The sequence below is a fragment of the Scardinius erythrophthalmus genome (genome assembly GCF_964197995.2).
Source record: "Scardinius erythrophthalmus genome assembly, chromosome: 20".
Classification (NCBI taxonomy): Eukaryota; Metazoa; Chordata; class Actinopteri; order Cypriniformes; family Leuciscidae; genus Scardinius; species Scardinius erythrophthalmus.
Window position 1 is genome coordinate 17,829,226 of NC_138240.1, and position 22,399 is coordinate 17,851,624.

At 37.0% G+C, this 22,399-nt stretch overlaps 1 protein-coding gene across 3 annotated transcripts in view; it reads left to right on the forward strand.

The window, feature by feature from the left end:
- The window catches only part of LOC308680922 (breakpoint cluster region protein), a 49,145-nt gene that overhangs the window by 11,733 nt on the left and 15,013 nt on the right, over positions 1 to 22,399 (forward strand). For 2 of the 3 annotated variants that reach the window (XM_081349377.1, XM_081349376.1), the window contains 13 exons: positions 7,709 to 7,887; positions 8,869 to 8,973; positions 9,137 to 9,322; positions 14,909 to 15,016; positions 15,113 to 15,173; positions 15,270 to 15,322; positions 17,170 to 17,310; positions 20,233 to 20,354; positions 20,446 to 20,611; positions 20,693 to 20,812; positions 21,111 to 21,186; positions 21,350 to 21,454; positions 21,551 to 21,625. In XM_081349377.1, coding sequence (XP_081205503.1) covers positions 7,709 to 7,887; positions 8,869 to 8,973; positions 9,137 to 9,322; positions 14,909 to 15,016; positions 15,113 to 15,173; positions 15,270 to 15,322; positions 17,170 to 17,310; positions 20,233 to 20,354; positions 20,446 to 20,611; positions 20,693 to 20,812; positions 21,111 to 21,186; positions 21,350 to 21,454; positions 21,551 to 21,625 — 1,497 coding nt within the window. Of the gene's footprint in view, positions 1 to 7,708; positions 7,888 to 8,868; positions 8,974 to 9,136; positions 9,323 to 14,908; positions 15,017 to 15,112; positions 15,174 to 15,269; positions 15,323 to 17,169; positions 17,311 to 20,232; positions 20,359 to 20,445; positions 20,612 to 20,692; positions 20,813 to 21,110; positions 21,187 to 21,349; positions 21,455 to 21,550; positions 21,626 to 22,399 lie in introns of all 3 variants that reach the window. The other variant, XM_081349375.1, reaches the window with a different exon arrangement.

The following is a 22,399-nucleotide window of genomic DNA, read 5'->3' on the forward strand; positions in this document are numbered from 1 at the left end:
TCAGTGAGTGTTTTAGCGCAATTTTCTCACGTCATGGGATCACAACACTAAGAGATAGTAAATCTTTTCCTGGATTTTTTTTGTGCGTTCCCGATATTAGACCTTCCTTAACATAATGCCGAAAACCCGAAGTCTCTGGTGGTCTGGTTGAGGAGGAGATAGAAGTGCAAGATTGGTGCGCACAGACAGAACAGAAATCATGAGTTAACAATCGCAATTTTGTCCGGTGGAAAATTGCGCTAAAAAAGATCTCTGCTATAACAGTACACTCCAATTAAAAGTACTTAAACATAAAAGTGAGTGTATTCACATATACAATCTTATACTGATTATGTCTAATAACCTGACAAAGGTCATGTAAATGCCTTAAACTTTATTCTTTTAATGGGTAAAAGTCATAAGCAGTTTAAGCAATACCCGACTGGCACACCTTCACTTTTTATAACCTTAATTTCACTTTGCACGTAAACACCTTTACTTCATTTTAATCGTTGCATGCAGTAAATGCAATGAGTCTGTTTATGTTCTGATTTCAGAATTTCAGAATTGTTTTCTTGCATTGACAAGTTTTATGAGCTGGCTTTTGATAGTTATCTATCTTTTGTTGTAAAATGACTGGAAACATGTTTTTTTCTAAAACATTTCCCATCATCCATCTTCGAAATATACGTATTGTTTCATTCCAGCACTGTGACCATGTGCTACCTTCCACCATTGTCATTAAGTTCTTCTGCCAGTTATGAAAACAGCTACATTGAGCAAGTCCAGACTTTTAGTCTGAGTCAGAGAGTGAAGTCTGGAGATGTTTACAATTCCAGATTACAAAGAAAGACGTGAAGGGGGGGCCGTTCCCTGAGGCCTGTCATCATGGAATCTGACTGAGGGGTTAAAGCCATCCGAATAAATGCATTCTGTCCTCCCACATTTACCTGGCACCGCTGTTAGCCTTTTTATATCGTAATGTGAAAAATGAAGATTGAGAGTGTCCAATGTGAAGGTCATATTGAAAATAAATTGGCTGTCTTCATTCCTACAAGCCTTTAAATAGACCTTGTGAAATATATTAAGAAATACCTGTTTCTGTCATTGACTCCTTCACTTCCCTTTGTACCAGTTCTGTGTTTGTCGAGGGGAGGCTGGACACATTGAAATGAAAAATGATGGTGTGCTGAACTGAGTATACTGTAGTTCCAGTAAATGTAACTAAATACTATTGGTTCAAATAGGTCAAAACCAAGCAAACATCTCCCTGAGCTTAGAGAAGTTTGTTTTCTATTGACTGTGGATAATTGCCACTAACCTAAATTGGGGATCATTTTTCAGTTTGTAGAGGAACTTTTTTTTACAGGTTCCCATGTTTCGGATTCAGGTCCACACTTCAAACTAAGGAGGAAGAAGAGTAACATACATATATGACTGATATTTTACCTGCTTCCTTTTGTATACATCTTGTTCCTTTTCTTTTTTTTTTTTTTTTTTGCAGGATGTCAAAGCGTTTTATCGACTTCAGGAACTCTAGAAATAATAAAATAGTAAAAACTAAATTTAGACTTGAAAAAGTACTTGACTTTACCTAGTGGTATCTTATCTGTAATGTTGCTTTGGTGTTGATGTGACGTTGTAGACGGTGTGTCATAAACAGGAAGTTGCTTTGTCCAAAATAGTAACAGTTGAATGGCTGTCAGTGCACTGAAGAGCTTTTTCCTGCCTGCTATATTTACTTCGTCTCCATTCTGAGGGGAAAACAGCCCATCAGTTTGTCTTTGAGGTGTTACGGAAATATGAGACACAATAACCACATGCTCCAGATAAAACAACAGTAGTACCGGCAGGCTTTTAATACACATACATAGGCAACATCCTGTTTCATGAGGTGAATTTACATGTTAACCTGCCAAAAATGATATTTTCACACAACATAAATGTCCTGTTGACCTTCTGTTTCCTCTAAGGGGCCCATATGCACACATATAGAGGTACATTATTTACAGCATGATCTTTTTATCCGTGTCCATCTTCATGTTCGTCACACTGCTAACATCATAATTGTGAAATCTTTATCTGTGATATGATTAGGGGATTTTTTTAGAAAAAAAAAAAAAAAACATTACCAAGATGTTTAATACTTATAAATGTTTAATTGTTTGGAGCACCGTTGATTTAATTCCATCGCATGATGAATCCGAAACAGTGGGGTGTGTATATTAATGTTTTAAATAAAGGAACTGATTAGAAAGCATATTATAATTTTGTATTATTTCTTTTTTAGATATTTATAAACTATTTGTATTTATAGTTATTGTACTTTAATGTGTATTTGTACAATATATAAATAAAAAATAAGAGTAATAATTAAAAAATTCCAAATGGAAAAAAATGGATATTAGCCTATATGCAATAAAAAAAAATACGATAAAAAATATACAAAACAACTACAGTATACATATTAGCCATTTGATATATCGTGCCTTCTTTGTGCTTGGCCCCAGCTATATAATTATTTATTTTTTCCTTCATTTATGACAGGTTACACATGACCTATCACAATATTTTCACTATTGATTTTTCAGATCATCTAATGCGGCCTTGGAAAAACTTTGATCCTCGAGTTTAAAAAGACAGTTATGAGCAGCTGGTTGTGTTTGAGTAGATCAGTGAATCTGATCCTGAGATGGATTGTTCCTGGCCTTACACATCTGGTGCTTTCCACCCCCTTTGGGATCATATTCAAACATACGGATTAGGATGATCTGTGTGGTTTTGTGAGTGTGTGTATGCACATATTGGTGCAAGATAAAAGACTAAGAGTGGGGCGACTCACTCTTTTTTTTTTTTTTTTGGTGGTTGTTGGTATTATCGCAGGATGGAAATGCTGATATTGCGTCATGAGTTTAATCTGCCTCGCACTGAACTGTGTGACGCGTTTGTATCCCCTGCCAGCGGACCGAACCAGCTGCGCTCCTGATTTTTAAGTTCAGGAGTCAAAGCACTCTGTTAGTATCTTTGCCCTCTAATTTGTGGATTTGAACAGAATTATATAATAGCTTTGAGTGTGTGTCATTTCAGAAACAAATTCTCAGTTATTAATGTTTCCTTCCAAGGAAATGTAGGTCGTTATTTATTTCCCACTTTGTTCCACCGAAGACCTTTTTAAGACTTCCTGGTTGAGTATGTGGGGCTGTTCGACACTGACACGGCTGTAGATGGACAAGTGTAGACATGAAATGGCTCCAAGGAATTCTTTACTTTCTAAGCTTTTGACTGGCGAACTGTGCCTTTATTATGTTGACAGTTGATTTAGGTTTATTCATTAATGGTATTTCGCATAAACGCATGTATATTCCATTTTGCAATCAAGTTTTTCAATATTTCACACAGTTCGTTAATTTCACCTTGACATTCTTGACACAAATATTGAACAGCTTTTGTCATTTTATTATAATTTTCACTTTCCTCTTAGTCTAGTTGTTTTAGCGTGTTTGGATGTTTGTGTGGATGTGTGTTTTTGTTGGAAAGATGACCTTGCTTCAAACGTATGTTTCCTGTGGAAAGTTGAGTGTCATGGTCAGACATCCCTGCACACTTCCTTAATGGCTGATTCACAGTCACAGTGACCAGTGGGTCTGTTCCACACACACTAATTCCATCGGAAGATTGCCGTTTTTGGACGTCCAATTTTACGACAATCCCCTGGTTTCACAGTTAAGGCCCTTTCACACTGGATGCGTAACGAAAAAGCAAATAGTTCGTGTGCGAATAGTTCGCGTCAAAACCCATCACATGAGCCGCGTAAACACGGTCTCTATCTCTATCTTTGACGATTAGCTTTCTATCCCAAATGTAGTTTAGCCTGCTAGCCTACACAGCACAGGACTATACAACAACTAAAACTATCACACAACATACTCACAGTCGTGATAACCGAGTTGGTTGGCAATGCTACGCCACACAATCATTGTCCTTGTAGTATATGATTGGCTGAAGTCTTTTCTGTCGCTGCAAAAGAAAAAAAAAATCGACATCGAAACGAAAAAAAAAAGTCGTTTTTTCGCCGCAGCACATTCGCGTTCGGTGTGAAAGCACTCATTACACAAACAGCTGATCAAAAAATAAAACCATCGCGCGAATTATTCGTGCGTAAAAATCGCGTCCAGTGTGAAAGGGCCTTTAGACTAGTCCCAGACTGAAATGCATGTTTGAGTTTTCTTAACTTAAATAGCAAACTTGCACTGTCATATCCTAAAATATGTCAGTGCCATTGTTTTGTCTCAAGATGCACACCAGTAATGTTTTTTTTCTAAGCCATGTTTATACAAACTACTTAAATGTCCTATTTGAACTAAGGCCTAGCCTAATCCTGGTTTAATCCAAGCCCTGTCTGTGAAATCAGGCCTTTGTGTTTTTGCAGCGATTGTTTAAACAAGGGGTTCTCAACTTTGACCTCGAGGTCCACTTTCCAACAGAGTTTTGCTCCAACTCTATTCAAACACTCCTGAACTAGCTAATCCAAGTGCCTTTTCATCATTTTAAAATAATGCAGGTTTTCTTCTGTGCCGTTGACACTGGCTTGGTGGGAGATGCATTCTGGGATACCTGGCTGTCTCAAGTTTCTTATTGAAAATAATCGTCATTTTAACCATTCCAGTCACATTTTTGCTGCAAACCATAAAAGCAGGATAATACATGGCTAGGTGTAGATTAGCTGTGGATAATACATTACTTAAATTGCATTACATTACATTTCATTATGTACAATGTCCAATACTTTTGAAAGACATCTCTTATACTCAACAAGGCTGCATTTATCTGATAAAAAATATGGTAAAAACAGCAATATTGTGAAATATTATTACAATTTAAAATAATTTTTTTCTATTTGAATATATTTTAAAAATGTAATATATACCTGTGATCCATTACTCCAGTCTCCAGTACTCCAGTGTCACACGATCCTTCAGAAATTATTCTGATTTGGCACTCAAGAAATATTTTAGCAATGTTGTATGAAAACTCTGATGCACTTTTATCAGGATTCTATGATAAATGGAAGGTTCAAAAGAATAGCATTTATTTAAAATGACATCAGGATGTTTGTATGCATATGAAGCACATCCATTTTCACAGTCCATGCGGCCTTGGTGTTAGCCACAGGAATTGTTTTGCTCATAAGCTCAGCGCTAGTCGCTAATCACATAGTAACACTCGCTGCCCTTTGGCATGGCTCTTCCTTTTTTCATTCAGACAGCAAAGACCTCTCTCTCGCTATCTCTCTAATCTCGACCTCAACCTCTTTTCTCCTGTTCTCTATTTGTTCATGCTCTGTCTATTATTCTCTCTTTTAAGCAGGCTACATGCCAGGCCACTCAGCAGGACTGCCCTGCGTGCGCTCAGAAAACTATATATCAGAAGTTGAGACTGATATAGCTTTAGAACGAATGCAGATACTAAACTTTCATGATGAAGAAGAACTGGAATGTCACATGAGCCTGACTGCAATAGAGATGATAATCAAAACCAAACAGAAGATTTAGCCTAGTTTTTGGTTGAGTATCTGAGGCACAAGCTGTAAAGGCTCCGCCCTCTTCTGGAAAGCTGGGTGGGGATCAGCAGCTCATTTGCATTTAAAGATACATGCACGAAAACGGCATGTTTTTCCTTCCACTGAAAAATGGTAATTTACAACATGGTATAATAAATTATCTGTGGGGTATTTTGAGCTGAAACTTCAGACACAATCTGGGGACACCTGAAACTTATACTACATATTACAAAAAGGGGCATTATACGGCCCCTTTAAAGGCTAGCATTTAAACTAAGGACTGTGCTCATTGACATATTTTTGCGCTGTGGTATTGAAATTGTTATTGAAATCTCAGTGGTATTGCTTCTGGCTACTGAAGCTATCGTATCGTGACAACTCTAGTTTAAACATACTATGTACAGAGCAAGAGCTGTGAGGGATCAATGAGAGTGGATTTCAGTATTGATTTCCAGTGTGTGTGTGTGTGTGTGTGTGTCTGTGTGTGTGTACGTGTTTTGTGTACATCTACAGAGCTCTTGACTGTAGCTTCAGACTTTGCCTTATTTGAGCTGATCAGGACACCAGATAAGACAGACACATAGTCGATATGCTTGCGTCTGGACATCTCACTGGTGCTGAGCTGTTCACAGACTGCAGGAAATGAATGACTGCTTTTAGACAACTTACTTTACAAATACAGACAGAGGGATAACTCACAATTGTCAGGACAGTCTATGAGGATTCATCATGTCTCAAATCACTGCAGTCTATGAATCACAGCTGATGTGAATGATAGCCGCCGTATATGATACACATGATGTTGTAATTTTTCCTGGTTAATTTAGCTATGCGTTTCTTGTATGGAAAAGCGATTTCATTTTTGGGTGAACTGTTCCTATAAGCACAGTTGTGTTGTATATTTAGGCAGTATGAAGTGCATTTGTTTGGTTTCAGCTCTGCAACTCCTCATTTTTAAATCTAAACATGCCCAGTATATTAAAATGGCATCACTAATGCAGCTATTCATCCATGTAGCCCTTAATCCTCATCAATGGTAATTAAAACAAGAACAATGGTGTTGAATTATTCATTGCTATTTGAGTGATTAAGAGGTTTTAGTTTCTGCTCAATGGGGTTGTGTCAGTCTTCTCCTAAATGGACTGCTTTGACTTCAGTTTCACATTTCCGCCAGTGAGTTGGCGTGTTTCTAACTTGCAGATCATCTTTTCAGTGGCAGTAAAAGGGTCTCCGTCAGGACAGAGGCATGCATGAAGTCCTCTAGTCTTCCATTGTTCATTAGTTGTGTCAGGCTCGAGGAATAACAAAGAACTGACTCGATTTACTTGACTGACTCGCTCTTAAACTCATTCTGGTTGGTATCAGTGGTATTCCCTGGAGGTGTGGAACAAATACTCAGTCTGTCACGATAGCAACCAGATCATATGAAGAAAATGTTAGCTCAAGCTTATTGAAAAAAAGTCCTCTCTTTTTCCCAGAGTCCGTTTAAACAAAGGCAATTAATTCCGTTGTATTACATTAAACAGTGCATCATGGTGGACTTTTAGTAGAATAATAAAAATAAGAATAAAAAAAAATCCTTATATTGTCAGAGGAAACCATTACAATTCAATCGCTGCATTTTACTACACACATTTTTAATAATTCAGTTGCAGCGTCATGCATTAATAATGAACAGGAGGCTTAATTGAGGCTGTGATTTAGAGAGATGGTAGATAATGTTTCCAAGAATAAATGCGAAATGGGTGATGAATTCCTAACGGCTTTGGTTGTCTTCGCTTGGCAGACATTATCTGTTGCTTTCAATTATATGTCAAGGTCTTTATTGCTAAGAGGAAAAAGCTCAGGCGGTAAGTCTTTTTGGCTAAGGTTTCAGTCCTCTGTGTGGATTACATTAAGAGATAAGAGATGTATGAGACTCTCTGCCTGATGAAGGATGTATTGATTATTTCAGGCACTCAAAATTAAGATTTATTAAGATATCACCCATGTTTGGGTGCTTGCCACTTATTGACAATGGAGATTATATTATGTACTAATATTTTATTGTTGTTATACTGTATATTAACTCTATTTTGAATTATTGATATGATTTCAAAGTGAATAAAATCAGATGTTACACTTCTAAGTCAAGTATGACACCCTGACTTCTCTTGTCTCTATTTGCAGACATCCCGTTTAGTGGGACCCCGCCTCCAGCATACGTTTATGATGGCGTTCGAGGGGAGGACCAGCGTATGCAGCCTGACGTTGCATCCTACACGGATGACTCCCTCTCCTCTCCTCGCCTTCACCTAAAGGGCCGAAGCATTAGAGAGACCTCAGGGTCCCTGGAGTCCGCTAAATCAGTAAGGGACATTGATATACAGAGAACTAGCATTTGCTTTCATGATATCATGGTGTTTAAACACCTCTCTCAAATGTTTTTTTTTTGTATGATTTTTTTTTTGAATCATTAGGGTTGCATGAAATATTGTTACCATATAGGTTATTGGCCAATTTTTTTTTTCAAATAGGCTATATTGGATGTTTAAATATACATGCTCAATGTATAATTAATGATAATGTCATCATTATTAAATTTATTTTTCATACTGTATTATGTTTTGATGATCATATTTAAACAAAGGCAATTAATTCCGTTCTATTACATTAAACAGTGCATTTGGTGGACTTTTAGTAGAATAATATAAATAAGAATAAAAAAGTAAAAAAAAAAAAAAGTAAAACAACCAATTCATCCTTATATTGTCAGAGGAAAAAAATACAATTCAATCGCTGTGTTTTACTACACAAATTTTTAATAATTTTTATCACATTTAATCACATTTTTATTTTTCATACTGTATTATACTATTTTGATGCCTAAATTCACCTGTAGCATTTAAAATGATTGATTTTAGTTCTTTGTGTTTTATTTATCATTTATTTAGAGACAATACTGAAAGTGTACATTTTAATATCATCCATTTATCAACTGATAGCAAAAAACATGAAAATAATTATCAGCCTAAATTTTTATATCGGTTCTTTTGCTTCAGGTTTAAGGGTCTTTTAACATCCGTGGTTATGCAAATGTGTGTATGCGCTGAACTTTTGTCCTCTGCATCCTTTTTCTTTATTCTTTGGGATGGTTCCTATCAATATATGAGATTATGTAATCTATAGTTGAGCGCTGTCTTGGATAGGATTTAAGTTTTTATGAGGATTACCCTGCTAAGGAATTCCTAGGGCCTTTAGACTGGAATGTGTGTTTTTGGCTGAACCCTAAAGGCTTTTGTAATGGGCACTTTCTTCATTCTTTCCACTCTCACCCTGGACATTCCCAGTCGGAGCTGGATGTCGAAAAAGGGCTGGAGATGAGGAAATGGGTTTTGTCAGGGATTCTGGCCAGTGAGGAAGCCTATCTCAGCCACTTGGAGGCGCTCTTACTGGTGAGTAATACAGGACTGATTTACTGCATGCTTACTCACTAAAGAGGGTCAGAGATCACCGTCAGAGAGTGGTGTTGAGCTTTGCACATTGCACTGCACCCAGATGGTTACAAATGGGAGCACATGGATCACCTTTTGACCCCCTGTTTTTTTTTTATTATAGCCTATGAAGCCCCTAAAAGCTGCTGCCACCACTTCACAGCCCATGTTAACCCTCCAGCAGATAGAAACAATTTTCTTCAAAGTGCCTGAGCTCCATGAGATCCACAAAGACTTTTATGATGGCCTGTTACCCAGAGTGCAACAGTGGAGCCACCATCAATGTGTGGGTGACCTCTTCCAGAAACTGGTGAGCAGTACTGTATTATATTGTTTAATATAAAACACACAACATTCATGCTGGATCTTTTGGTTTAAAACAAAAAGAAAAAAAATACAAGATTTAGAAGATTAGAAGATATTAAAATTAGAAAAGCCTTTCATTTTTAAGTTATTAGGGGATTTAATTATGCAACAATTCAGCATTTCATGCAGTAATTATTTTCATGTAGGTAATGACAGACAACCGATAAATGACCAATATTAAAACACTACTATTTTGTCTAATGAAATGAAAAGAAAACATTAAAACCTAAAATTGATCATTTTAAATGTTACAAGTGTATTAACTTAGGCATCACAATATTTTACAGTATGAAAACTTGAAGTATGAAAATGGATTATTTATTATGAGAGTTGCTAAAGATAACAATGTTCCTAAATTATTAATGTTATTTAAGAATAACATAGTGAACATTAGATGACACAAAGGTAATCTAAAAGTAAAAATGGAAGAAAAGAGCATGCACAATTAACTAATAATAAATCTCTAATAGCAACCGATAACCCATCTGACACCGATACATGTTTTCTATAAAAAATGCATTTTAATTAATGCAATTTTCTATTAATTTGTGTTTCCAGCAAAACTGTTATATTATATGAAATTGTATCATATTACAAGATTTTGGCCAACAGATGCACTATTATTGAAATCACTGGTTCAAAATGCACTATCATCTAATAATATGCCAGTGTTACTGTTATTCAACTGAATTGTGGTGTAACTTGATGCTGCCACATGCACGTGTCTAATTTAGTAATCAATACATGATGTTTCTGTCAGACCACCCTAGAGAGATTTTTAGAGACGGATTATAAACGCAGTCATCATCAAAGCATGTCTCTCCGGTCCTCCCTAAGGAAAATTTCCTTTGATAACTGGTTTAGTGAGCTTCACGAGCAACAGCCACATCATTCCACTCGGCACAATTAGCTGTGGAAACTGAAACTTTACCCCCATCTTTATAGACGCCCGCAGGACTTGACGCTTGTGCAGATGAAAGCTTTTCAGAGCCACACGACTGCATGTAAAACAGATAGGGGGTCTTGCTCTTAGAACGGTGGGGCTGCGGTCAAAAATGCTGGGGTTGAAAGGTATTAAGGTGTTGTAGCCGGATCTCACGACAAACTAGAAAGTTTCTTTGCAGTTTTTTTTTGAGGTTCACTTATAATTTTAATATTTTTTTTGCACAAAAAAATTATTTATATGCAGAAAAATTCTTATTTTCTGACCCTCTGTCTGAACGCCCACTTGCTATTGCATGTGAGTAATAAGTGTTTTGAAAACATTATTCATGTAAAACTGTCATTTACAGACAGAGCATTATAAAATCATTTACTTACGGTTTGGAGATGCAGCTGCTGTCAGATCATCCTTCAACAAAAATTTCTTTGCAAACTCTCCATTACACTGTGCCTCGTTTACAAAACAAAATGCTCTGGACAAACATATAATCCTCTGACATGATCCGGGACGCCATTAAAATAAACCATCCTCTTGTTTCCGATGCGTAAAAGCGAACGTTCTTTCTCTCTTCCATTTGTCCTGTTGTCGACAGATTCAAGTGCGTGGAGTATGTCATAAACTGAGCGCGCATCTGTATATCCAGTGTAGACAGCGTCAGTGATTATAATGGGTTCTTACTTTGATGCAACGCTTACATGCAGTGTAGAAAAATGTCAGCTATTAAATGATGATATATAACTATTCGTCAATTTCTTGCTCTGGAAACAGTCATATGCAAATCTATTTTTCCTTGTAACTTTGCAGATCCGACAATATCAAAACGATCTATTTTAAGCTATGAAACTGTTTTTTCATTGGATGGATGTTTTGATTGAAGACCTCTTACATGTTTTTAACTGGAACAAGGAGCGTAAAAAAAAAAGATCTGTGTTTTTTACCCTCTTTTTGCCTTTCTCATTATATCTCTGAATTGTGACTTTGTTTCTTGTATTTTACCACTTTATACACTACCGTTTAAAAGTTTAGGGTCAGTAAGATTTTTTTAAAGAAAGGATTCCCAAAGGATACATTATAATGTAATTTTATTAGACATTTGTAATGTAACAAAATATTTATGTGTAAAATAAACATTGTTCTTTTGAACTTTATGAATTCTGAACAAAAAAGTATCTTGGTTTCCACAATATATTAAGCAGCACAACTTCTTTCAACATTGATATTAATAAGAAATATTTCTTGAGCATCAAATCGGCATATTAGAATGATTTCTGGAGGATCATGTGACTTTGAAGACTGGAGTAATGATGCTGAAAATTCAGCTTTGCCATTACAGGAATAAATTACATTTTTACAATATATTAAAATAGAAAATTGTAATAATATTTTACTCTATTGTTTCACAAATAAACGCAGCCTTGGTGAGCATCAGAGACTCCTATAAAAAACTAGTTGTTTTATGTTTTATGCTGTAGCTCTCATAATTGTGCTTCCATACATCACCTTTGCAATTGTATGAAAAAGTGAAAATAAAGTGAAATTTAGATGTAGTGAAAACACTACATCTTGTGCCCAGGCATACATGATATTATAAAACAAAACGTACAGTTTTGAAAGCCGTAAATTAAAACTATGTAGTGAACTGTTGCATGGTGTCGATCTGCTCCACTCCACCGGATAAATTCTGACGTTTCCACAGTTGGGGTTTGGGTTAGAAACTTATCACCATCCCCTCTGGGATCCACGGCCATGGTTGTAGCTGTGAATTTAGGTGTTGTTTGACATTCATCTCTTCTTTGAAATATAAAGGCATTGGGGTTGAGGAAGTGTGGCCGAAGGCTGAATTAATTGTTAATCCCACAATGATTATATTGTTAGCTGCAAATACCTTTTGTTATTATTTGAGGCATTAGTGACATGTAAAACAGAGCATTTTTGTGGCTTGTTCCTTTATCTTTGTGCATTTAGATATGTTTGCATGGAGGGAATATTTATAAACCACAAATATTTGGGGGAATATGCCATGTGTTTGAAATGACAGTTCTCTTCCAGGGTGTGTGTGTTTTACACAGAGAGGGGTAAATAAACAGGAAATCCCACTGGGAGACATGGTCACACAGAGTTTTCAGTGGACAGTGATTCCAGTGTCTGCTCTGTTTCCCAGAATGCATGATGTCATGGTGCCAGGAGTCCATGTGTCTGCCCTGGAAACCCACTCACTGCTGGGCATTCCCTTGCCCTCTCCCTCTCCCTGTGGACCGCCAACTCTCATGCCATGGGATTTACTCCCCTGACTCCTTACACAAGTTTAGTCCAAAAATTGTCTCAGATGTTGTTTTCTTACTGTAATGAATAGGTTCAGGCCAGTGTTTCCTACAGAAATTAGTCCACCCTTCACTACATTTATATACTTAAACTAATAACTTTTAGTGAGTCAGATGTCGATAAAGTAACGGCTCTGTTCAGTGAAGGATTTGTCAGACTGATTCAAACACATCTTTTTAAACAATTCATAAATAAGAACAGCTTTTAAGAGTTTAAAAAAAAAAACAGAAAACACTGGTCATGTTTTATGACTCACTAAAATGAACAGGCTCATAAGAGTCATTTGTTCATGAATCAGGATACACTGGTCAAGCTGCTGTAAGTTTTTGACTCGCTAAAAGGAACCAGCTCATAAGAGTCATTTGTTCGTGAATAGGGATACACTGGTCAAACTGTACGTTTTTGACTCACTAAAATGAACTGGCTCATAAGAGTAATTTGTTTATGAATCAGGATAAACTGGTCAAGCTGTAAGCTTTTGACTCACTAAAACGAACTGGCTCATAAGAGTCATTTGTTCATGAATCAGGATACACTGGTCTAGCTGCTGCAAGTTTTTGACTCACTAAAATTAACCAGACCATAGGAGTCATTTGTTTGTGAATCAGGATACACTGGTCAAGCTGTACGTTTTTGACTCACTTAAATGAACCGGCTCAAAAGAGTCATTTGTTCGTGAATCAGGATACACTGGTCAAGCTGTACGTTTTTGACTCACTTAAATGAACCGGCTCATAAGAGTAATTTGTTTATGAATCAGGATAAACTGGTCAAGCTGTACGTTTTTGACTCACTTAAATGAACCGGCTCAAAAGAGTCATTTGTTCGTGAATCAGGATACACTGGTCAAGCTGTACGTTTTTGACTCACTTAAATGAACCGGCTCAAAAGAGTCATTTGTTCTTGAATCAGGATAAACTGGTCAAGCTGTACGTTTTTTGACTTCCTAAAATGAACCGGCACATAAGAGTCATTTGTTCATGAATCAGGATAAACTGGTCAAGCTGTACGTTTTTTGACTTCCTTAAATGAACCGGCTCATTAGGTCATTTGTTCGTGAATCAAGATACACTGGTCAGGCTGCAAGTTTTTGACTCACTAAAATAAACCGGTTCATAAAAGTAATTTGTTTGTGAATCAAGATACACTGGTCAAGCTGTATGTTTTTGACTCCCTAAAATGAATTGGCTCATATTTGTTCGTGAGTCAGAATACATTGTCAAGCTGAAAAATGAACCGGCTCATATTTGTTTGTGAACTGGTAAACACCAGTAGACATTTCCTGACATTATTCCATGATATTACATTATTTCAAGTGTTTATCACATTCAGTATGAACTGAGAACTCCCATTCACAGCTCAAATAAAATATAACACTTTTTGCCATGCCACTGAAGATGTGTCCTCAGAACACTTCACTAGAGGAGAGTCTTTAGAAAGTGCTTCTTTTCATTTTAATGGTTCTTTTCACTCTTTTAATGAGTATTCATCTTTTATCAGCTAGCGGAGTTAACAGCACGATGTAATCCGTCTTTTTTCTGATCTCTGGGTAATGATGCTCATATTCTGGATCGCTCACAAGTTTCCCCAGTTGCAGTATAATGGCTTTGTTGAAGGAAGTGCTTAACCTCTCTGCCTCATGACAAGCCCCATCACAAGTCCTTCTCTTATTTACCCCAGTGTTGGCAGCACTCGAGATGTTGCCATGGAAAATGCTTGTTACGTGTCCATTTCACAGTTGTTGTCTTTTGAATGGTGTTTTTTCTTCACGACACAAATGCTCATTCACCAGAACATTTTGGCTTCGTTTGCCCCAAGTCACTTCTCCTTTGTTTCAGTGTGTGATCACTCTGTTAATATGTCCTTTTTAGACACACTTTTTTGTGTGTTTGATCTTTTTAGATAATAATAGTTTTCAACTTATAATTTTATATATATATATATATATATATATATATATATATATATATATATATATATATATATATATATATATATATATATATATGTGTGTATATATTATATATATACATACAGTTCAACCAATGACGTCATTGTCATAATGTGTCTGTTGTGTTGAGTGCTGTTGTGTTTATGCTGGGTTAGGCTGGTATTAATACCAGGCCACGTAAAACTGCCTGCTCTACCTTTGTAAGCAGAATTAAGCCGATGTAACATGCATGAGTAATCTGCCTCTAGCTCTGACTTTTATCTTTAAACCACCTTCTCTCTCACTCTCTCCTGTCGTTTTATCTTCCCACACAGGCCAGCCAGCTCGGTGTGTACAGGGCTTTTGTGGACAACTATAAGGTTGCCGTGGAAACTGCCGAAAAGTGTTGTCAAGCTAATTCTCAGTTTGCCGAGATTTCAGAGGTCAGTTTTAAGGGTGCTTACATTACTGTCAAAACAAGAGCTGATATCTTTGCCTCTTTGGATATTTTATGTATTTGTTTCCCTTTTTACCTTCAGAATCTGAAAGTCAAGAGTGCTAAAGAGGGTAAAGATCAGAATGCCAAGAACTCGTTAGAAAGTAAGAGATGATGATTCATTCACTAATTCTTCCAAATTTACTCTCTTTTTTCACTGCTTAGTATTCTGATCACTTCTTTGCCGTTCTCATTCTCAGCCCTGCTGTATAAACCGGTGGATCGCGTCACTCGCAGCACCCTAGTCCTCCATGTGAGTGAAACTGAAAGAGCATACACCTAATCATGACTCAAGTGAAAGTGTTTATGACGCAACATGTTTTATTTGGAAGTGCATGGACTATATTAATTTACACATTTAACCAATTGAGTGTTTTGCATTATTAGGCCCTATCTACACTTAGTGTTAAGATGCATTTTGGTCAATCAGATCACAAGTAGATGAGGGAGACACATTCCCGTTTACACCTGGTGGTGGCCTTTTGTGACTGTTTGAACGCATTCTACCCGGTCCAATACATTTTCGACTACCTCTGGAAGTGGTTAAAAGTGAACAAGCTTAAAAGGTTTTAGATCCCGTTTACACCAGATTTTAATGTCGTCCACTTGTGATCCGATCAACCAAAATCCATCTTAAAGGGTTAGTTTCACCCAAAAATGAAATTTCTGTTATTTACTCACCCTCATGTCGTTCCAAACCCGTAAGACCTTCATTTATCTTCGGAACACAAATGAAGATATTTTTGAAGATACCCCCTTTAGACAGCAGCGCAATTACCATTTTAGACCCAGAAAGGTAGTAAAGACATCATTAAAATAGTCCATGTGACTACAGTGGTTCAACCTTAAAGGGATAGTTCACCCAAAAATGAAAATTCTGTCAGTAATTACTCACCCTCATGTTGTTCCAACCCCGTAAGACCTTCGTTCATCTTCGGAACACAAATTAAGATATTTTTGATTAAATTTGAGCGCTGTCTCACTCCTCCATAGACTTCTAAGGGACTGAAACTTGCTGGCCCAGAAAAGTTATTAAAGAGATCGTTAATATAGTCCAAGTGACTCCAGTGGCTCAATCTTAAGTTTATCAAGCGACGAGAATACTTTTTGTGCGCAAAAACTAACAAAAATAACGACTTTATTCCACTTTTCATTTCCTTCTCTCTGGGCGTCGAGTCTTTTCGCGTAGTGTTTAAGCGTAGCGCGTCTGTGTTGCACGTCACCACGTATCACACATGACCAGCGTCGGCCAATATTGAGCATACGTGGTGACGTGCAACACAGACGCGCTACGCGCTACGTTATTTTTGTTTGTTTTAGCGCACAAAAAGTATTCTCGTTGCTTTATAAACTTAAGATTAGGCCACTGTAGTCACTTGGACTATATTAACGATCTCTTTAATAACTTTTCTGGGCCAGCAAGTTTCAGTCCCTTAGAAGTCTATGGAGGAGTGAGACAGCGCTCAAATTTAATCAAAAATATCTTAATTTATGTTCCGAAGATGAACGAAGGTCTTACGGGGTTGGAACAACATGAGGGTGAGTAATTACTGACAGAATTTTCATTTTTGGGTGAACTATCCCTTTAATGTTATGAAGCGACGAAAATAACTTAATTCAACAATTTCTTCTCTTCCGTGTCTCACGTTGTAAACACAGTGCAGCGCTTCTGGGTTCTACGTATAGGCTGGCTCCTGTATGAGCATCACATGCATGTGTCATGGTGCTCACGTGTCAAACTGACACGGGAGAGAGGAAATTGTTGAATAAAGTGTTTTTTTGTGTATTTTTTTCACAATAAGTATTCTCATCGCTTCATAAAATTAAGGTTGAACCACTTTAGTCACATGGACTATTTTAACAATGAATTTACTACCTTTCTGGTCCTTGAAAGTGGCAATTACGTTTGTCTATGGGGGTGTCAGAAAGCTCTCGGATTTCATCAAAAATATCTTAATTTGTGTTCTGAAGATGAATTAAGGTCTTTGGAACGACATGAGGGTGAGTAATTAATGACAGAAATTTCATTTTTAGGTGAACTAATCCTTTAATACCAGTAGTAAACAAGGCCTTAAATTAGCCTGTGTTTCTTTAATATAGGACCTGCTGAAGCACACCCCATCCAGTCATCCAGATCGCCCTCTCCTGCAGGACGCCCTCCGGATTTCCCAGAACTTCTTGTCCAGCATTAATGAGGAGATCACACCCCGTCGTCAGTCTATGACAGTGAAGAAAGGAGAGGTCAGTGCTGCTGCTGCCCAACTGTAATATGGGTCAATGATGTGACTTTTATTTTTTTTTTTGTCTGCATTTATCAATTTTTTTAAAAAAGTGAATACATAATTATGACATGAATACAGCACTTTTATGATGATGTTTTTATCTTATGGGGGGTGTATGTGTGTGTGGGGGGGTGTTAGGGTGATAAAACTGTCCTGAAATCATAATACACTTTTTAATAGCTTAGCTATTTAATAAATTAATTAAATAATATTTTATCGAAAACTGATTTATTTATATTTTAAAAAACTTTTGTCCATCTAATCAAATCATGTGGTGTGACCAATATGCTGAAAAAAAAAAACAAAAAAAAAAAAAACAGAAAGTGATATATGAGGACCCTAATGACTGTCAAGGTCATTGAGTCTGATAAAATATCAGATAAATATAAGATAGACAGATAAAATCAGGCATGTAAGGCCTTTTTTGGACAAGGCGAGGTTTGAAAAGTTATGTGATGCAGCTCCTCAAAAACTTATTAAAGGATAATATCATCAGTAATATGATATTTGTAAAAAAAACACACAAAAAAAATGTTTTTTACTTTTTACCTTGAAAAGTAATTTAAAAGATCTGTATACTCTCATGTTTTCAAGGTGACCAGGTCAGAAGGAAAATACTTACTGTAATTCTCTTTTACTGTAATTTTTAGGATTACTATCAGTGTACAAAAATGCATTAGTGCACTCCGGTTGCATAGCGCTACAAGGGTCCCGTCAACAATATAATCATCTCCCGCCTTCCTGTTCCCCTTCCTCATTTATCAAAGGTCATTTTAGGAAACGAGAAGTGTCTCAACACCCTTCCCAGCTTCAGAATGAACACAAACACGCTCTCTTGCATAATGCCCCGGCCCCTCTGTACTGTGAGTCAGCTGAGCTGACTTTGTACTATACTTCCTCGCAGATTACTGGAAAACTGTGTGGGAAGTGACTCTCTGATTGTAGGCTTGTGGACATGCCAGGCATTTTATTACAGAAAATACAGAGATTCAATTCAAAGATAGAGATTATTTATTATTTAAAAGATTAAAAGAATGTCTGACTGTCTGAACTGGAGAACAAAACAGCTCAATTAATCATTCTTCCAGTAAAGATTTGTACTAAAATGAAGAAATTTGTATCACTTTGCAAGAAATCTATAATAAAAACTTCATTATTCAATCTTACGAGAAAGTATTCATCATAAAATATTATTTTTCAACATTAATCATTACTGTGACTCATTGCCAGAGACCCAAAATATCTATTTGTATCTCAATTGGGATCCAACTAACAATTTTGTATTAAAGGAATAAAAAAAAAAATTCCAGTAAAACACAAAAGGAGAAACTTTAAAGATCCATTTTACAAAACCAGTGTATTATAACTGAAGCTTTCAAGCTTCAACAATGACTCAAATGCACAAAAGTGCCATAAACGTAGCTTATATCTCTTGTGCACTATATTCTAAGTCCAATTGAATTGATTTAGTGGTAAAACATGATAAAAACATGATAAATTTAATTGCATGTGTACATTTTCATTCAGAGCTCTGATAATGCCTGTTCAGAAAGAAAATATTGTATTTTCCAGCATTATCGTTTCTTTGTGACAGGACATCTTGGTCCATGTCCTGTGTAATTATTGTCTGCGAGATGATGGATTTCCAGTTCATGGCCATGTTTTGCATCTATCTCCTCTTAGGCGGTTTCAGCAGATGTCTCTGAATGCGACTAAAGTCAATGCTGTACCCATATATCATGTGGGCCAAATCTTGATGTAAAAAAATGCAAGTTTAAACATAAGGGATAAACACACACTCACTGAAGCCAGGGTCACAGGTCAGAGCCAATGTTTTGAATGCATCTACGCACACGTTTCCACGTTTAAGGCCATGAAAAGAGCAGATGTCTTTCACGTATGTCACACACCCTTCAATTATGGAAAGTTCAGTCACTCAAGAATGCAAATACACACCCAGTTATAAAGACTGACCTGAGATGGACATTTTTGGGAATATCTCGTAGGGAACTTTTTCAATTTTAAGGACAAAATGAGCTACTTGTGTTATTTGTTGTTGTTTAGATTTCGTTGAAAGTTCAATTTGGATGCTTTTTTCTCTAATGTGATTTACAGTAGGTAATTACCATCATATCTGCCTTTTGTGAATCATCTCATCAAGCACACTTTTTTAAATCACATCAAGCCATGCTTGTCCGAGGTTGAAACCCCCTCAGGCTGCCATCATTATCATGGAAATAGCTCCCGTGACTCACCCACAATAGCGCAATTTCTTAAGTGTGTCATGCCTCCATTTGAGTGAATGAGTCTGAGCCTCTCATTGGCTGCTTTTCCTCCTCACCTACTTTAAATGACCTTCTGCCTCAGGAAAAATAATGACTGCCACTGATTTCATGGGGCAGTAAACAATACATGAGCGCCCCCTATTGTTGAACAGTTGAAACTAAGTTTGTCAATGTTATTTTTGGTTTGCAAAAAATTCTGAAGACCCTTTTCACATTTCCAGAGTTCAGAAGCAGAAGTCGTCATTGGGTAAACTTTAATAGTGGTGAACAGAAACTTCAACAAATACTTCTTCAACAGAACAGAACAGAAACTTCCACAATAGCATTTCCGAGACCTTACAAAAGAGGGGAAAAAATAGAGAGATTGATAACATTGTTCAGAAAAGGAAAAAAAATTCAAATCTGTCGTCACTCTCAAAACTGTAAAAAGTAGCTTTACGATATGGAAGCACGTCATCACAGTCTACGAAAAGGGTCTATTAGTACTTGTGTTGTTGTTATTATTTTGATGATATCTGCAATTTTATAGAAAAAAAGACAGTTGTTGTTTTAAAAGTATTGTCATGCATATTAAAGTCATCCTAATGTCTTTAAAGAATCGACAGCTTCTCAGAGACCAGTTTATGGTGGAGTTAGTAGAAGGGGCACGAAAACTTCGGCATGTCTTCCTCTTTACCGACCTGCTGCTTTGCGCCAAGTTGAAGAAACAAACCGGAGGGCAAGTCAATCTTTATTAAACTTTATTTTCTTCTCCTCATCTTCATTGTCAAATATGTGACACCCTGGTTTCTGTGTCTCCCAATGTTTAGGAAGGGGCAGCAGTACGACTGTAAGTGGTATATCCCGCTAGCTGATGTCACCTTTCAGACCATTGATGAATCCGAGTCCTCCCCGGTCCCCCAGATACCAGAGGAAGAGATAGATTCCATAAAGGTCAAGATCTCCCAGATCAAGAACGAGATCCAGAGAGAAAAGGTAGATGAAGGCATTCATTAGAAATGCTTTTCTTCAGCAAACTCTCAGCTTTGTGTTAATTGTTTTCCATCTCGTGTTCAGAGAGTGTGTAAAGGAGGTAAAGCCCTTGATCGCCTCAGGAAGAAACTGTGCGAACAGGAATCGCTGCTGCTGCTCATATCTCCATGCATGGCCTTCAGAGTCAGTAACAGGAATGGCAAGGTGAACCAATACCAAAAATCTGCAGTCTGTGTTAGCATTTGCTTAAAAGTTCTTTAAGACTTTTGAAAACTTAAAGGGATAGTTTACCCAAAATTTTTAAATTCTAACATCAATTACTCTCACTAATATTGTTTCTATTTTCATGTTATGGCAGATAGCCGGACAATAACAAAGATTGGAATTCTATAATATATTTGGCTAAAAAGAAAACACAAACACACCAAGTTTAAAACTGACAATTCAAACAAGCCATTCGCAAAAGTTCTTATTTCTTGTGCGTTTTATTTCTTTATTTCAGGGCTACACATTCCTTATCTCGTCTGATTACGAGCGAGAAGAATGGAGGGAGATCATTCGGGAGCAGCAGAAAAAGTGTAAGCGCTGCTATTCCTCACAGAAACCTTCCTACCTTCCAATAAAATCACAGCGGGATTCCGTTAACTGCTCTTTTCCTTCAGAGAGAGTGACTTAGTTAAATTCAGATGTTGGTGGCTTCACTGACCAAGCCTCTCTTGATTTCTGAATGTCTTCTCCCAGGTTTTAAGAGTTTTTCATTGACTTCGCTGGAGTTGCAGATGCTCACCAACTCCTGCGTGAAGCTACAGACGGTTCACAGTGTTCCTCTGACAATCAATAAAGAAGGTGAGTGCCTTTTGGTGGCCTTGAAGGTGATTTGCATTTCTTTTTTTTAGTGTATCTGAAACTTGTCGTGACTTTAATTGCTTTTTCCCCTAATAGATGATGAATCTACGGGGCTGTATGGCTTTCTGAATGTGATCGTCCATTCTGCGACAGGGCTGAAACAGAGCTCGAGTAAGTTGTCTGGCACGCAATGTCTCACCTAGTTTATGAGACTGGAGCGGTGTGTTTTTTTGCTGGTTGCAATTAGATGGAGTGAAATCCGGCTCGCAGTAATCATTAAATTATTGAATGCCTCCCTAATATGTGCGCACATGCATGAAAACACCTGACATGCTCCCTGCTGTTGTTGGGCAGAGTTCTCTATGAGCAGCTGTGGAACGGGGGATTAACAGGGAACACTGCGTTCCTTCTTAAATCGGACTTTCCATCGTTAATTTCCGTCTCTCTTTGTGAAGCTGCCTGGCTTAAGAAACTCGCTCATTTATTGTTACTGGTTTCTTATAGCCTTTGTCCCCTATAGAATCTTCCTTAATGTAGAGTAGGGTTTGACTGTATGAACCAAAAGCTCTTCACATACCGTGTTCAACTGTGAAGGCTGTTCTTAGGCACGATTTGAAGCCAGTGTTTATTAAAAAATCTAGTGTATTAATAATTATAATGAAAAGTAGATTGATCAAAAGTGACAAAACAACCGACAAACAAGACCGACAAAGCAAAGACATTCATAATGCTATTTCTATGAAAGATTTATGTTTCAAATAAACACTATTCTTTTGAGGTTTCTATTCCTCAATGAATCCTGAAAAAATATATCATGGTTTTCACAAAAATATTAAGCAGCACAACTGTGATAATACGACAATTTTCGTGAGCACCAAATCAGCATGTAAGAAAATTCAGCTTTGCTGTCACAGGAATGACATTACATTAAAAAATGTTTTTTTA